Source organism: Euwallacea similis, chromosome 26, assembly GCF_039881205.1.
Source record: "Euwallacea similis isolate ESF13 chromosome 26, ESF131.1, whole genome shotgun sequence".
Taxonomy (NCBI): domain Eukaryota; kingdom Metazoa; phylum Arthropoda; class Insecta; order Coleoptera; family Curculionidae; genus Euwallacea; species Euwallacea similis.
In genome coordinates, this window is record NC_089634.1 from 931,242 (window position 1) to 948,824 (window position 17,583).

General features: G+C 38.0%; 3 protein-coding genes across 3 annotated transcripts; 2 read left to right on the plus strand and 1 right to left on the minus strand.

The window, feature by feature from the left end:
* Nucleotides 1-4,668: 4,668 nt before the first annotated feature.
* LOC136416992 (uncharacterized protein C1orf198 homolog) lies at nucleotides 4,669-5,431 on the minus strand. Its single transcript, XM_066402457.1, has 2 exons — nucleotides 5,002-5,431; nucleotides 4,669-4,913 (listed from the first exon to the last, which is right to left on the minus strand). The coding sequence occupies exons 1-2, from the start codon at nucleotides 5,371-5,373 to the stop codon at nucleotides 4,779-4,781; spliced, it is 507 nt and encodes a 168-aa protein (XP_066258554.1). The 5' UTR covers nucleotides 5,374-5,431; the 3' UTR covers nucleotides 4,669-4,778.
* A 286-nt stretch (nucleotides 5,432-5,717) lies between these two features.
* On the plus strand, nucleotides 5,718-12,013 carry Uggt (UDP-glucose-glycoprotein glucosyltransferase). The gene is made up of 18 exons (XM_066402543.1): nucleotides 5,718-5,856; nucleotides 5,966-6,192; nucleotides 6,250-6,479; nucleotides 6,651-6,842; nucleotides 6,897-7,700; nucleotides 7,751-7,999; nucleotides 8,265-8,447; nucleotides 8,500-8,727; nucleotides 8,783-8,956; nucleotides 9,031-9,201; nucleotides 9,253-9,502; nucleotides 9,552-10,047; nucleotides 10,100-10,492; nucleotides 10,582-10,753; nucleotides 10,974-11,298; nucleotides 11,347-11,597; nucleotides 11,649-11,796; nucleotides 11,851-12,013. The coding sequence occupies exons 2-18, from the start codon at nucleotides 5,967-5,969 to the stop codon at nucleotides 11,886-11,888; spliced, it is 4,530 nt and encodes a 1,509-aa protein (XP_066258640.1). The 5' UTR covers nucleotides 5,718-5,856; nucleotide 5,966; the 3' UTR covers nucleotides 11,889-12,013.
* Nucleotides 12,014-13,318: 1,305 nt separating this feature from the next.
* Nucleotides 13,319-16,524, plus strand: LOC136417069 (MFS-type transporter SLC18B1-like). Its single transcript, XM_066402557.1, has 10 exons — nucleotides 13,319-13,497; nucleotides 14,705-14,915; nucleotides 14,971-15,044; nucleotides 15,093-15,240; nucleotides 15,297-15,365; nucleotides 15,426-15,516; nucleotides 15,567-15,706; nucleotides 15,758-15,951; nucleotides 16,007-16,102; nucleotides 16,157-16,524. The coding sequence occupies exons 1-10, from the start codon at nucleotides 13,334-13,336 to the stop codon at nucleotides 16,470-16,472; spliced, it is 1,503 nt and encodes a 500-aa protein (XP_066258654.1). The 5' UTR covers nucleotides 13,319-13,333; the 3' UTR covers nucleotides 16,473-16,524.
* The last annotated feature ends 1,059 nt before the right edge of the window (nucleotides 16,525-17,583 follow it).

The window sequence follows — 17,583 nt, forward strand, 5'->3', positions numbered from 1 at the left end:
CAAATAGCACCCTGCAATTATTTTTGCACCACTCGATTGGTAAGGAAAAATGAACAAATACGACATACATCATAAGTATCAAAAATTAATACGTTTTGAGTAAATCGAGAAAACTCTAAACTGCTTTATTCTGCGCAGGTAACGAACACATTAGCGCACGATCAAGTTGTCTTATGTTTATTTTGTTAACTCCTCTGTTAACGGAACACCCGGTACAGTTCTTCATGACTCGCCCTGTATATTACCCGTCAGGAGTACATAGTGAGATAATGAAGGGACAGGACAAAATGAGAAGAAATACAGATGACCACGTAGAGATGCAGGTGACCCTGTGATGTTACAGATGGCTACGTGGGTCATATTTAGAAATAATCAGAAAATTTCAGGTGCATGCAAAGATAGATTTTACTTGGGAGACCTATACGTACCCGAACAAATTCTTGACTAAATATTAGTTAAAAAAAGCATTTATTAAGGCCCTCTATTAAAAAAAAAATTATATGAAACGCACATTGAATTTTACGATTAAAAAGATATTTTAACATTTTCAACATATTGGACCACTGGACGGTCTTTCAGGCGTCTAGAGATTTTTTCCTGCTTCTTTTATGTGGACTAATTTCCTGAATATTTAGCTAAACTAGAGTTTCCAAACACCTTCTGCAGAATTATTTCCCTTAAAACCACCTCAACCTGAACTGATGTCGAGGCGTTAAAGCCCGCAAAATGACATCTTTCAATTTTGATCTGATAAAACTTAACTCGATTTGCCCTCGTTGGGGCTTTTACCGCCAAATAAGCGTCCCGCCCAAGGGATGGTGTATAATTTTTCCTGATAGATTTTCCGGACGTCGCCGCCGACGACAAGGAAAATTACGGTCGGCCAAGGCGATAACGTGAGGGAAAGCGAAAACGCCTCTCTTATTGCTGAAGAGCCATCACTCAGGGATTAAGCCCTTAGGGTGTAAACAATTTAGGCTCCAGCTCAGAATAGGGAAAAGAGTTTAATCTAGGTTTTTAAGTAGCAGATTTGCAGCCTCATGTGCCTAAAGGGCGAAGAGGGGAAAGTGAAATTCCGCCCTCGGCGTCGAAAATCGACGTCCTTAAAAAGCCATTTTTCTTGCCGATTGAAATCTTTTATTAATATCTCGTGATTGACGGAGAGTGTTTTCCAATAGGCGAAGCGAAATAAATCAAAATTAAATCAGCCCTTAGATTTGGGGCAATTCGAGGGTCTGGCGCGGTTATTAACTTTCGATTTTTCTGCAAAAAACTCGCACAGTAAAACAAAGAACATTCCTTCGGAAAGAACGATTCCTAGCGTTCATGTCCCTGCACCTATAAGTTGATCAGAAGTGAAGAGTGAGCAGTTTTGCAATAGATGGTTGCTCATCGAGGATTCAGTGACGAACCACTAAATAACTCAACGGAAAAGTTCACTAAAATTTCATGAAATCCCAAAAATTTGCCCCAATTTCTTTAGAAGCTCGAAGTCTTACTCAATTAAACTGATCCAACTTACCAAATCAAACATTTCTGATTGATTTTCTGGAGATGGCACGCGCCTACCTCACACCACTGGTACTCCCAATTATCAGAAGATTCCATTGAGTTCTTACTGGACTTTACCTGGGACTTTCGCAAGTGCGCATTTCTTCAAAACATCAAACGTAGTGCTGTCTTCGTTCAATAAGTACGATTTGGTACCTTAAAACAATAGAGTGTGAGAGAGATGAGTGCAAAAATGACAAAGTGGACAAGGATGGCATGATATTTGGATTTGGTACTGAAATGGTGTCTCGCTGATGTTATCTGGAATTACTATCGACCTCATGAGGTGGCGAAGTTGGGTGGCGGACTTTCCTGATCGGTGGTTTTTCTTGGAGGTAGAGGGCGGCGAATAAAAATTTCGCCCAAGGCGCCAGACTTGTTAAGGCCAACCCTGGAATTGTTATAAAAATGATGTTATTGGTGAAAGCATACCAGTACCACCTTTCTCTCGTCTTGGTTTCCGGGATGAAAATTGCAGCTTTGCTCATGACCTTCGCAGTGGTGTGGCAATGGATCAGACAAGACTTCGTTTTTATTTTTTTCTATTTATTTTTATTTTATATTTTTGTTTTATCGATTTGTTTGTTTAATCTCTCATTACATTTTTTTAAAATTATTTTTTGTATCGCTGTTATTCCTATAAGCCCTCCAGAATTTGTTGCAGAAATAAACTAATTTTTTCTATATTTTATGGGTACCATAGCCCAAAAATGGCTTTCCCAGGTGTATTTGTTTTGCAGTTACAAGTTTTTTAAAATTTGATCGTCCTCGAGTAGACTTATCGAGTCTCAGTGATGCCCCGCTGCTCTTGCCCACAACTTTCAAGTCTTGCAGCGAACTCAGTCATAATTTTTCCAATTTTCAAGACTTCACGGAGATGCTTATTTTTGCAAAAATAAACCTTTCTCTGCGACAGAGCAATTTCCTTAGCCTATGACGACCCGACCCCCGAGTACCGCGACCCGAAACCCCATCTCCCTTGCGGCCATCGTCATGCCTCTAACTTACGTGTCCAGCGAAACGTTATCCATTCGATAGCCTCTTCAGTAAAAAACCTCTTAAGATGCATTGAGAAGAAATTACATATTATCAAAACACAAATGGATGGATATAGTATTACCTAAGATGCAGGTGTTGTCCATGATGCTGTACTGTCCAGTAGGGATCCTATGGCCTATAATAAAGTGGACTGACACAGGAGTGTTTTTACTGCAGCAGTTGCAAGTAAATCAAGCGATTTTCGTTTTGTAAAAACCAAAAAGAATAGTATGAATGGAGGACTTATAGAGACGATGCGATAAATGATGAGGATTCAGCTGCACCTGCTGAAGCTGTAGCTGAATCGTCCCAATAAAGAAAAATCTTATTCTTGGAGAGTTATAACAGAGACATCTAAAACTAGTGCAACTGGGCACTCAATTAATTAATTTATAGCTGCAAGCACAGCTACAGCCCCCAGTGCAACGGGACCGACGAGAACGAGTCTAAAGAACAGTTCTGCTGATCACATTTCGTAGGCAAATCTCCATGAATTTTCCTCCATTGAAGGCAGGAGGGAATCAGACAGACCAAAAATCGAAAAGGTTACCGATGATGGAGAAGGCCCACGATAGATTTTGGTTCACAATGTAGCGCCTTGCAAGGGAAAGAGAAGAGTAGATGATAGTGAGTAGAACAATGATCAGAAGAACGTGACTGTATTCGTTAAAAACCCGGTTACAGACCATATCACTAACACTGCAGAGCCAGTTGACTCGGAAACTCACAATTCCACACATCAGTCCTGCGTTAGTAAGGAGCTGGATAGTGAGGATAAAACTACTCTCAAAACCCATAACCATTACATCCGAAACACCGAAGATGTGGATACTACCAACGAGCCTGAAGCTATGATTCAGAGCCTCAAAAACTAAGGGGGATGCTGGAAAAGCAGAGCTCACTACTGAGCCTCAAAATGGGATTGTGATGACCCATCACCATTTTGGCTCCCCCAGGGATGCATCAATGCGTCAACTGAGAAAACCAATGTTGTCCTTCATGATACTAAACGTACGTGTATAGAGCTAGTACTCATAAAACAAGAATTATTTTATTAGTATTCATGCTCCCAGGTTAAGTAAAATGCTCTTGTGCAATACTTCTAGAGCATCATAACTCGGTCCTATTCCAATGCTTAGTCCAAGCGCCTATCTATTCCATTCAAGACGTGATATGCTTCAATGCGTGTTCCAAACTTACCAAGTTCCTTTATATCCCCCAGCAAATGGTGTTGTGTTGTGCATCCAGATTCGCTACCACCAGTACCATTTCCTGGTAAAATCTCAGGATAAAAAATACGTTTTAAGCTATATTTTACTACTCTACAGATCGCAGAATTAAACGACTCCAACACGATCTTCTGTCAAGCGGTCTCCAAGGCATGGAGCTTCACATAATTCTCATTGACGTTGTGGCGGGCTTGAGCGAATTGGGGCTGGTCGCCCTTTACATAACGTGCATCCTCTGCTTCAAAAAAAGAAGGGACTTCAGGGCAAAGGAATAGAAGAATGCCACGTTCACCGCTTCATCAAGAATGCTAATAAAACCAAAAATTAATTAGTTTTTATTGCTTGTTAATTTTTTGGTGAAATACCTAAATATACGGTTTTTTGGCGACAGTTCGTTCATTGGATTTGCTTTATAAGGACTAATACTTCGCAGGATTTTCTAATGTTAAATTTGAATCCTCTTTATGCTAACCGTCTGTTTAACTGGACCTTTAATGTATTTTACCTCAGTTGAACACAATTTTCAGCAAATCTCTAGACCTTTCTTTTCCAACCCTCGGTCATGACAATTCCTCAAATATTTTTTGTAAATACGCCAGGAAAGAACAGCCGCCAGCGTTCATTTAGGTCACTTTGGTGTGTAAATTCCATTATGTTTTGACGCATTAGAGCGGAAAATGAAACATGCTGAGGCAAATAGCAACCGACGGCCGTCCGCCCTTAGAAATTAACTATTCCTGCTTGCGCCAGTTGTAAATGAATAATCGCCCTCTGCAGTGTTTCCTGCATTTACTGCCAAGTAAACAACCCGCCAACCGTACAAATTTCTTGTTTGATTTATTCTTACACCTAATGGTGGAAACTTTTATTTATTTTGAGAAAGTATAAAGAAAATAAATAATGTAAAATACACACATAAAACACCAATACAAAAACATTAATATTTCTTTAGGCTCCACTCTACCAGTTATCAAGAAAATCTAAACCTGTCTTAGGCAAAGTGCTACAGTTTGAACTCAAATCATCTTCATTCTTCCTGGTACATGATATGTCTCCTAAATCAATCTCTTGGGCATATAAAGGTATGTTCGTTTTCTAGAAGAAATACAACAGTTCAGTGCTCAAAAGTACCACAAAAATCTGTTGGTTAATAAGATTCAGAAGAGATCTACTGTCTACTTACCTTTGGTAAAACTGTTGCAGAATCTGCAAAGTGTTTGACTTTAGGTTCATCCCTTTGAAAAACAGTCAAATTTCTTTGGCTTTTGGTTCGGAAACTGAAGGGTCCTGAGTGCTCATCTCTGTAGGAACAGTGCTCGTCCACCACAACTTTCATGGCATATTCAGAGGCTCCTTTGGCATCCTGGCGATTGTACTTCACAGTTATCTCCGGTTTAATCACACTTTCGGTTAAAATTTGATCTTTTTCTTCTATAGAGAGCTTATTCCAGAGGTCTTCGTACGCTCCTTTGGTTTCTTCCAAATCAGCGTACAAACGCACAGCAATTGGATTTAAGGTGCTAAAATATTCTTCGGCGGCATGTTTCAAAGCCATTTTAACTGCTAATTCGTTTTTTTTACAGTTTTATAACGGTATTTCGCTACATTGTTGTCTAGAAGAAAACACAAATAACAATAACAAACAACATAACAAAAATTTTGAAATATCACAGAGGTTGTCAAAAACATATGATTATGAACTTCACTTCAGAGTCAAACTTCAGATGAAACATCACATACATTAAGTACTTGGGTAAGTTTTTGTTTTATGTATTTCTACAAGCTAGAAAAGGACAGGAACATCATCGACTCATATAAAGAAAAAAAAAATTATCATTAATATGGGGCAAGTCCTGATTGGTGTACGTCTTTGACGTCATTCTTTCGTTGACAGTGACGTTTCAATGAATTTATTGTTAGTTTTTCCAAAAAAATGTTTGTATCCATTTATTTCCTACTTTTTCACTAAAATCGGATTCAATTCTTAGTTTACATGTTAGAATTTGTTAAGAACTAATAGAAAATCAAGTTGTATTAGGTAAGAGCCTCTATTTTCACCCCCTATTCCACTCTCTCGTTAACTTTGAGGTTATTTAGATTTTCTCTTCGTCAAATTCATAATAAACCACAAACTCCCTTAATTTCAGAATGATTTCTCAAAGTATACTAAAATATTTATTAGTAATACTGTTAAGCTTACAATGTTCAATAGCCAAGCGAAAACCTAAGTCTGTTTCAACCCTGCTGGAAGCCAAATGGGAACAAACACCTTTAGCTTTAGAGGTATCCGAATTTTTAGCAGATGAAAATCCAGAATTCTTCTGGAACTATTTAGATTCATTGTCAAAGATTAGCCCTTCATTAAAACAGATAGGTATGCATTTGTTTGGTTGAATTGTTTCAGGTTTTATATATTTTGAATTTATTACAGAAAATGATAAAATCCAATATGACATGTTGCTGGAGCATGCAGCACGTCTTTTATCTCAATCACAGCTATCAGTATTAAAATTAAGCTTGTCTTTGCATATTTATTCTCCAAAAGTGCAGATGTTCCAGCAGATTGCTTCTGAGCAAAATTTGCCTGGATGTCAATGTATTGCCGATGTGGGAGGACAGTTCAGTTGTGATTTAAATGAAATTAAGGATCTCATAGAGAAGGTACACATATTTGTAGTTTCAGACAAAAATTAAGTGAAATTTTACCTCATAAAATTGTTTCCTTTATGATCAAACCATTTTTCATACTCTTTGTTTTTGCCTTGTCTCTTAATTTTTGTCCATTTTTACACTTTGGTGTCTCTAAAAATTCCAATACAAGCTTAATTTTAGCCTTCCACCAGAAACTCAAAAAAATCTGAACTTTTCAATGTTGACCACCACTACCCTAGCTCAGCAAATAATTCCCTATCAGCAATATTATATGGGGAATTGGGAACCCAGTGCTTCTCTGATATTCACTTCCTCCTAAAAAAGAAAGCTCTAAAAGGTGACGTTGATTATGTGGTTAGACATTACCCTCAGGTAAGTTAAGTTAGAAATCTTGTGCAACTAACATGACTAATTATTAATAATTAGGAAAAAACAGGTCAACACCTCAGACTCTCGGGGTATGGAGTGGAACTGCAAATGAAATCCACTGAATATAAATCACAGGATGATAGTGAACTTAAAGGTGGTGAAGATTTATCTGAGGCTTCCCAAGAAGAAGAAGATGTCGAAATTGAGGGCTTTGATTTTGCCAAGCTGAAGCAGCTATTTCCAGATATGAAAACTAATTTAGATAAATTCAAACAATACCTTGAGGACTCTTCAAATGAACTTGCTGCTTTGAAAGTGTGGCAGTTCCAAGAGCTAAGTTTACAAGCAGCTGAACGAATTATGAATGCTCCCAAAGAAGAGGCTTTAAAGATTTTCACAAATATTGCCCAAAACTTCCCTATGCAAGCGAAAGGCCTAGTTAAAACTGTTGTGAATCCTGAGATGAAAAGGGAGATGAAAATCAATCAGGATATCTTCACTTCAACCCTTAATCTGCAGCCTGCAGATACAGCCTTATTTATCAATGGGATGTTTCATGATATTGATATAGTGGATGTCTATGGGTTACTTGATGTTTTACGTCAAGAATTAAGAACCATGGAAGGGCTGTATGCTTTGGGAATTAGAGGGGAGCAATTGAGGGGTCTCCTCAATTTGGATTTCAGTGAAAGTGGCAGTTCTCCTGATTTTGCCATAGATATTCGAGATTCAGCCATAAGCTGGCTGAATGATATAGAAACTGATTCAAAGTTTAAATATTGGTCTCCAAGCTTAATGGATCTGCTAAGACCTACTTTTCCAGGAATGCTCAGACAAGTCAGAAAAAACTTATATAATTTGGTAAAGATTGCTGTTAGAGTAAGATTGTAGTTTTTAAATGTTTTCTTTAGGTGCTTATAATCGACCCGACCGACACGAACATTCGACCACTGTTGAAAATCGTTGAATCATTTGTGGTGCACGCCACTCCCATTAGAACAGGGTTGGTATTTAGAGTGAATCCTTCTAAGAGCGCTACTGGGTTGGACGACCCAGGGGTGGCCATGTTGTGCGCTTTCAACTTTGTCCAACAGACGCGAGATGCGCTCAGTGCTTACAGTTTTCTTAGAGCTGTAATGGCAGCTAGTGAGGGGGAACATGTAAGATTTGATAATGTGAATAGAATAAAATCCTTTTTTTGCTTTTATGGTGATGCAAGTTACTTTATTATTGGCTATTATGAGGTTTTTTCGAGGGATCCACAATTATAACACGTTGATTAAGCCATATGCTATTTATCATCAAATATCTGACTGACGACAGATTCAGAGATAAATTTATTCAAGACATATCTGTGATATTTTAATGATCACCCTTTATTTGTGTTGTCTTCAAATTAATACTTTTTTATTCAAATCAAATCAGGTGACTGTTGAGGACGTCAAAAAGGAGCTTCGCTCCCAATATAAAGAAGATCCAAACGACATTCTAGGCGAAGACTCTGATTATGACTTTGGCCGGCAGCTGTCTCTCGATTTTATTGACAGGACTGGTTTAAAAGTGTTCCCACAGGCACTTATGAACGGTATTCCTCTACCACAAGACAAGGTTTAATTTTTCTCTTACTTCCAGTGCTTTTTTTTGTAATTCTAAACTGTAGATGAACGTGGAAGAATTCGAAGAAGTGGTGCTGCAGGAAGTCATGACCCAAACGGTGCTCTTCCAGAAAGCAGTTTACAAAGGCAAATTGACTGACAGCCACAATGTTATTGACTACGTTATGGATCAGCCCAATGTAATGCCCAGACTCAATGAAAGAGTTCTCAATAGGGACAAATCGTATTATTTAGATATGTCTGGCAAACCCACCAGCATCAGTAACTTGCCGGTACTGACTTGTACATGAAACCAGAAATGGTATATTTTTAATTATTATTATCTAGGCGCTAATGCAACTTAGTCTCCAAGATATGACTGCGACTGCGATAGATAATTTAAGGTACTTTATGGTGCCTTCAAAAAAGAGCCAGCAGTATCACTCAGTAACTTACTGGATTGTCGGGGATTTGGCCTGTCCTAAGAGCAGGCAGATATTATTGAGTGCATTAGAACATTTGGTAAGTTCTTTATCTATTATTGTAGAGTGCACTCTATGCGCTCTATAATAATTACTATGTTAATTCTTTCGTAGAAGTCTGAAGGCGACGTTAGGGTCAGTTTCCTGCCTAACGTTAACGGGGATAAGAGGAATACTTTCAATAAGATTACGCTAGCTGCTCTGGAAGTTTTACCAGCTGACAGAGCTTTAGCTCTCGTTTTATCTTTAGTAAAAAGTGGTTCTGTGGACAAGTTGGATATTCCTGTGAGTGCCTAATCCATAAATATGTTAGTATCTTATGAAATAATACCCTAGACTGAGGTGTTGTCCAAAGTGGATTCCCAAGAGCTTAATTTAAAAATGCTGCGAGTTTACTGTCAACGTGTTTTAAACTTGAAACAAGGGGACAGAGCTGTGGTTGCCAATGGAAGAGTTTTGGGACCTTTAGCCGATGATGAGCAATTCACCCTCGAAGATTTCTCTTTATTGAAACGATTCACTGGGGCCACCTATTTGGATAAAATCAATAAGGCTCTGAAATCGGCAAATGATGATGAGGAAGACAGTTAGTTCATTTTAAGAATCATAATCTTTATCTGACAATGAATTTTCAGCGATAACAAGCGACACAATTCTCAAGCTAGAACCACTGTTAGTCTCCAAATCCTCTAATAAAGCCCGTTTCGACATATCATACAGCTCAGACGAGCATTCAGTATTAAAAATCCCACCTCGCCATCTGGATCAAGTAGCTTTCGACTTAGTCGCGATCGTCGATCCAGTTTCAAGGGGGGCTCAGAAATTGGGCCCTATTCTACAGGTACTGCAAGAGGTGCTCAACTGCAATGTTAGGGTGTTCTTGAACAGTGTAGAGAAAAATAGCGATATGCCTGTTAAAAGTTTTTATCGCTTTGTGTTGGAACCTGAAATTCAGTTTGGCGAAGATGGGAAGCAATTGCTAGGCCCTATTGCCCGCTTCAGTAATATGCCTAGTTCACCTTTGTTAACGCAAAATTATCACGTACCCGAAAATTGGTTGGTGGAGGTTGTTCGGTCTGTTTATGATTTGGATAACATTCGTCTGGAGAATGTGGAAAGCAACGTTCATAGGTAAAAAATGGTTAAATATTTTAGGAACATTTTCACTTTTTCTAACTTACAGTGAATATGAGCTGGAGTACTTATTACTAGAAGGTCATTGCTTCGAACAAACTACCGGCAGCCCCCCACGGGGGTTACAAATTACCCTGGGAATCGAAAGCGATCCGGTGCTGGTAGACACCATCGTGATGGCTAATTTAGGCTACTTCCAGCTAAAAGCCAATCCTGGCAGCTGGCTGCTGCGGTTGCGTCAAGGCAGGAGTGCTGAGATCTATGATATAGTGAGCCACGAGGGCAGCGATACCCCGCCTAATTCCAGCGACATTAAAGTACTAATTAGCAACTTCCGCTCGCATATCGTTAAGCTGAGAGTGCAAAAAAAGACGGATAAGTTGAACATGGATTTGCTGTCCGAGGAGGAAGATAATGGAGGGCTGTGGAATTCGATTACGAGGTGAGTTGTATTGTGCGACGAACTTTGTATTTACCTTTATAATTCGACATTGCTAACATTTCATATTTTGAATATTGCATCATTTTCAGTTCATTTGGAAGCAAAGAGGAGAAGAATGAAGAAAAGTTAAACATCTTTTCAGTGGCGTCTGGTCATCTCTACGAACGATTCCTGAAGATTATGATGTTGTCCGTTTTAAAACAGACAAAAACTCCCGTAAAGTTTTGGTTTTTGAAGAATTATTTGTCACCTCAAATTAAGGTATTGTCTATCTGTAAACTTAAATTACTTCTTGCAGATAATAAATCTTCTCTTCAATTATGTAATGTTGATACAGGGGAAATTACAAAGTTTTATAGACAAAAGCACTTGATGTAACATAGGTTTTAAACTATTTATGGACCTATGTTTTTATGAAGGGTTCATATTAAACTGCATTGTCATTCGTTACTTAACATTTTGTATACCGTTCTCCTTAAAGGATTTCTTGCCATATATGGCCAAAGAGTACGGCTTTGAGTACGAACTAGTGCAATACAAGTGGCCCAGATGGTTAACGCCACAAACCGAGAAGCAGCGTATCATTTGGGGCTACAAAATACTTTTCTTGGACGTCTTGTTCCCTCTTGACGTTAAAAAAATCATCTTCGTTGATGCCGATCAGGTTGTTAGGACGGATCTTAAGGAGTTGCGCGACTTTGATCTTGCAGGCGCCCCTTACGGCTACACCCCGTTTTGCGATTCACGCACCGAAATGGACGGTTTCCGGTTTTGGAAACAAGGTTATTGGCGTAATCACCTGCAAGGTACCTTTCCCTCTTGCGTTTTTTTCGTAATTTATTGGTCCACTTTAGGCCGGAAATACCACATTTCCGCCCTTTACGTTGTGGACCTGAAGAGGTTCCGGCGTATAGCTGCTGGTGACCGTCTCAGAGGCCAGTACCAAGCCTTGAGTCAAGACCCCAATAGTTTATCGAACTTAGACCAGGATCTGCCTAATAATATGATCCATCAAGTGGCGATAAAGTCGCTGCCACAAGAATGGTTATGGTGCGAGACTTGGTGCGACGATGGTTCAAAAGCTAAAGCGAAAACTATTGATTTGGTAATTTTCAGGAGTAATTAAAAATGCTTTTGTTCACTGAATATTTTTTAGTGCAATAACCCAATGACTAAAGAAGCAAAGCTGTCAGCTGCCATGCGAATTCTGCCCGAATGGAAGGGATACGATGAAGAAATCAGGAAGTTACAGAAAAATATCGACTCAGGGCTGTTGGATGATGACCCAGAAGCTAGAGAAAGAGGTTTTCTACTCGAAATATATTTGATGGGTCATCAATTAGTAAAACTCGTTTCAGATACATCGACTGGTCCTGATATACACTCGGAGCTATAGGTGTAAATATTTCCATTTGTACAGTAATTTCTTGGTGTTGTGCAACTCATCGAGTTTGAGCGGCGGCAACAATTTTTTAAGTACAACGTGATATTTTTAAATAAATTTAAATTATCAAAACAGTGGTCGACGAATGTTGATTTTGTTTACGAACCCCAATTTTAGGGAAACATAAAGTTTGAAACATTGCCTTAAACCAGTTTTCTTGACTGAATTGTGAAGGAATATTTCTTATCAAAGGGCTATTCTACGTTGTTCGTATGTACTGGAAGTTAAGTAAGTTTTATCTGTTTCAATAGCGCGGTTTAAAAACCCGTCTTTGATACTTAAATATGTAACGAGATTATTGCTTCTAAATGTCTTTTACATGATTGATTAATAACTACTATTATTAATAGATTTTAAAAATTTTAGCTACTTAGCTGCATGCTGCTTTTTCTTTGCTTTCTTTTGTTTGGAAAATTGAAAAATATAAATGCATTGAAAGGAACATCGTGCTGCTATTTACGATGCTATATATTTCGAAGTCAAGGTTAAGACTTCTGATTTATTCCGAATTTTTATATGTACGAGTTAAAATGCTTTTAATTCAGTAGGTACTACCCATTACCAATGCATACTTAATGAAGAACAAGTCTTCAGGGAACAAATGTATATTTTGTGTGGGAATTTTCCGAGTATTACCTTAAAGAATCCAAGGTATTAAAAATCGTTGTGATTCTGCGATTTCTATCTAAGATAGTGCTCCTTTCTCCAAGAAATATATTAATATCCAGTGGTTAGTGGTATATTCAATGTTGTTACCCAGTCAATAGAGAATGGCAAGGAATAGACACACATAATTTGCATGATACAATATAATATTGCATCAGGCAGAGATATTATCTACGAAAATTATGGTCACATTGAGATATATCTAAATATGTATAGGCATGAATTTTTAGTTTGAAATGAATCTCCAATAAATCAATAAAGCATTTAATTTAGTTGTTTGCACTTATCTGCCTATATTTAGCGCCAATTTCAGTAATTTTCGCGGTTAATGATAGGATTCATAAACATTCCGAGAACGTCAATAATAATTATTCGCATTAAAATAAATAGTGGCAAATCCAAGCCACATTTAAATCGTACAGGAAGCATTCATAGCATGCTAAATTGTTGACTTACGATCAGTTTTACCCGCTTTAGCATAATTCCAAAAACCCGACAATACTTTTAAAATTTCCAACTCACCATTGCGAATTTCAATCAACGCACCTTTTCTTCCGAGTTCCCAAAGTCAGCAGTCGCAAGACACCTGTAGATACCGGTCCCCACCACTTATTGCCATTGTTGATGGGTTCTTAAAACCCGCCACTATCCACAAAAGCACTAATAAGAGAATCGCTGGTCTCTTTAAGTACATGAGTATTGAAAAATATATTTTAACTGAAGCTTCGTGAATGAACTTGACGCACACAAGGTGCTTTGGTTTAGAGAATTTTCAACGACAAAGTTCTTACAGAATGGAGGAGGATCAAAAGCAAAATAGAATTAATAATAGTAGTTGTGTGTGTTGGTGCTTTGGAAGGAATACTACCCGAGAGCCTGATGAGGAGAAGAATAAGTAAGACAATTTTTGAAAACCTTTTAATTAATCTTTTATCATTTGAATGTCGCCAGGTCGATAACTTGCACAGTTCCTGACGTAATTAATTCTGGTTTTTAAAGGTCAACTTGCTTGCATTTCCTATCTCGTTAAGTTCAAGATTTCGGAGAAATTGACACGGTTTTCGTGCATAAGGCAATGAAATTTTTGCAAATGAGCTACTTTTAACTAGTTAGATTAAGATACTCCTTCGCATACCAATCTAAACCAACGAAACTAAAACATCCAAGTGCCACGGGTATCGCACGATAGCAGAGTTGTGGTTTTTTCTTGCACCAAAACCGAGTCACTGATAACAATTTCACGTGTGTTAAAGAAAAAGGAGTATAATTTAAGAAAATATAATCATTAACGTAATTTTTTTGCCATAGAGACCTTCAGCCTTCCATTGAAAAACTAGTATCTTTATGACTAAAAAGGTTCTTTTGCTTGGTTTAGGTACCTGCATGAGTATAAATCAGGTGGAACTCAGACAATTTCATTTTTAGAAGATTTGCTTACAATAATTTTATTGTATACATAACAAACCATCGATAAGAGAGTGTTATCGTGTCGATAGGATTCGATCAATGCTTATCGTCTTATTTCTAAACGTACTAGAATGTGAAATTTTAATCTAAGCGCTCCGTTTACCATTTTCCTAAGGTTTAGGGACTTGCTGTTAAATTTGGCCAATCAGCTGAGTCTTTGGCGATGCGCTTATGCGAGAGGAATTACGCTCACTCGGACAAAATACCTCCAATTTATGTACGCATTTCGTCATTAAATTACGATCTTCATTTTTCGTTTCCAAATCCCTGTAGACATTCTCTGATAAATCCATAAAATCGACGATTTGTGCCCAATGACTGAAAATACGAATATTCCTCGGATTAATTTCATAAATACAATAGACGCAAATAAACTTCCACTTCATTGTCTCTCGATCATTTTCATCAAAACCTTTTGTCGTCCTCTAATTTTCCTACGCAAATTTAACCATAAACAATAACAAATCATCGCGGATTTATTAATGACTTAATTGCCCCTCTGCCTCGCATCGATTCCTTACCATAGAAGTAATATCTCAGTTTCCTAATTAATCCTTTTGACCACAGCATAGCCATGGTGAATCCCCATTTTTATGTTTCTATGTTTAATAACAATATTTTGCAATCTTTTACAGGAACCAAAGTGTTGGCTTCACGCATATGCAAAAAATATCCTTGCTAATGCTGGCTTTAGGAGCTTTCATGAGTGTTTGCTCCATGTCCATTATTTCTCCATTTTTTCCTGGTGTGAGTGCTAAAAAGGGCGTGCCCGCCTCAGTTTCAGGCCTCATTTTTAGCGTTTACGCCTTGGTTGTATTCTTATCGTCCCCAGTATTTGGGAAAGTGGTAAGTCACCATCAAAGCTCTCAGAAAGCTTCTTATGTTAATTAAATTTTTGTAGTTGCCGAAAGTGGGCGCTAAGCCCATGTTCACCATTGGGGCTTTTGTCAGTGGAGTCTCTAATATGATTTTTGGGTAAGATCTGGATTATGTAAATTGCCAAATTTTAATAAAGCCTCTCAGCTTAATAGATAGATTAGACAACTATCCCTCTTTCGTCGCTGCGTCCTTCATAATTAGGATAATAGAGGCCTTAGGGGCTAGTGCCTATAACATAGCTTCCTATGTATTAATCGTAGACTTATTTCCTAATCACGTAGGAACAATCAGGGTAAGTACACGTAATATTATTCATTGTTAAGCAAATTTTAATTCAGTATCCTCAAGGGCTTGCTAGAAACCTTTATAGGACTAGGATTGAGTGCGGGTCCAGGAATTGGGGGTCTTCTCTATGCGGTAAGTTACAACCCCAATTTAAATTAAAATTAAGAGTAAACTGGAATTTCTTTCAGGAAGGTCGGAGGCTTCAGTCTGCCCTTCTATGTTAGTGGGAGTATTGCTATCATCATAGCAGTGGTTAATATGTTTGTTCTGCCACAACCCAAAAGTAAGTTACTTGCATTTAATGACTACTCTTTTAAAGGTAGATTTAACTAGGGGAAGTACTAGAGAAAGGGGGCTCTTTAATTGACTTGCTGCGGCTGCCTTCAGTGTTTGTTACTTGTGTAATGACTGTTGTGGTAGCTGTGTCTGTTTCTTTCCTGGATCCTACGCTAGAGCCGCATCTCAGGGAAAAGGTATGAGAATGTTCAGTTCTAATCGTATTTTTGACTTAAGCTTTCATCTAGTTTGGCTTATCTCCCAGCCAAGTGGGACTGCTCTTTGTTTTAAGTGCCGCGACCTACGGCATATCCAGCCCAATCATGGGATGGATTGGTGACAAGACTAGTAGCTACGTTGCTTTAATGTCCGTGGGGTTATTGGGCTCCTTTTTGATGTTATTATTCTTAGGCCCTTCACCCATTTTATCTTTTATTGAAGAGTAAGCCTACATTATCACTTTTAAACTATATATTTCAAATTTCTTGATTCTGCAGCTCTGTATGGTTGAATGCAGTAACATTGGGAGTTCTAGGAGTCTTTGCTGCCATGACTCTAATACCGACTTATCAGCACATAATAGATAATGCCCTGTAAGAGACACTCTTCATCTATAGATTAGTGCTTTAGTGATCCTTTTTTTTTAGTGAGGAGGGTTTTCCTGACTGCCTATCCACTCACAGTGCCATCTCTGGGCTCTGGTCCTCGGCTTACTCTTTAGGGGAAGTTATAGGACCTACTATGGGAGGTGCTCTCATGCAAAAATTCAGTTTTCCTGTAGCTGCAAGTACGGTGGCAGGGATCAATTTAATACTAGCAGTTGGAGGAGCTGCTTTTTTTAAAATCAAGAAAAAAAGAAAGGAAATGAAGGTGATGAGTTCAAATGAGAACAAATACGCGATTGATAATGCGATTTGTTGCGTGGAGACCGAGGGGCGAGTGAGCTATTGTGTTAGGCTTTAATATATTGAAATTGTGATATTTTTAGTCTATAAAATAAAAGAGAAACTTCTTACTCGGCGTTAAAACCTTATCCCCAAGGAGGTTTGAGTTGGCCCTTTCAGAATTCCCTAATGAGAAGAATGCCCGCACGAGTTCGTTCAGTCTTCGTAACCTGTTAAATAAAGGCATGTTACAGCTGACATTAAAGAGTCTTAAGCCCTGGAGAATCGTAGCTGGGGAGAATATTAAACGGGCTATGTCAAATTCTTGACAATGAGGCGAACGATAAATTTATGTGTGTTAACGCAATCGCTTTTAATGGATTATAGATTCGTGAGTATCAAGTATGAATGCTTAAATTATACGAATTTTGATGTTGAATAGGTTGAATTCAAAGTATTGAAACTTCCTGTAGTCATTTAATACAAGTCGGAAGAAAAGTGCTAAAATGTACGAACTCTTGACAAAAAAGTGAATTAAAGATTCTTAGGGCTTTAATTGAATCTTTTTCATAAATTAATCATGTTCCTCTGTACATGTCAATTTGTGTCTTTGTCACGAGGCCTGGCAATAAGCATAATGTCAAAATTACCAAGTTGCGTGAACAACAATCGTCCCTAAAACAGACATGTTTGAGTGTTAATGCCTTGCAGCAACTGTAGAAGTTTGTTATTTGAGATGAGTTTCCACTTGATAGGTATTTATGTCAGCTTCTGATAGATATATGAGCGTTAGGGCTGATAGATTAAAGAACTAGCAAACTAACCAGTGGTTTCTCTTAATCATTTAGGTTTTAGAGATGTTATACTTACGATAAAGTAACTTGGACTTTTCAGAAAAATTTTGCGTAATTTGTGCTAATTTGCTATATTAAATGTGTTTAGTAAGCAGAAAGCAGCAGTAAGAAGAAAGAGCAGAAAAACATTTTTTATCTTTTTTTAAGTGGATGTAATAAAGGACGATGGAAGACGCGACGTAGTTCCTGTCGTTGACATATATGTCCGTGACACAGTGGTAGCTAATAAGAATTTTGATAGGCAAAGTTACTTTTTTTCGAAATACGTACGATGCAACAATGGCCAGTTTCTAGGTTCAGCATGTAAGCATTTATATCAATTAGCCCTAAAGGTGA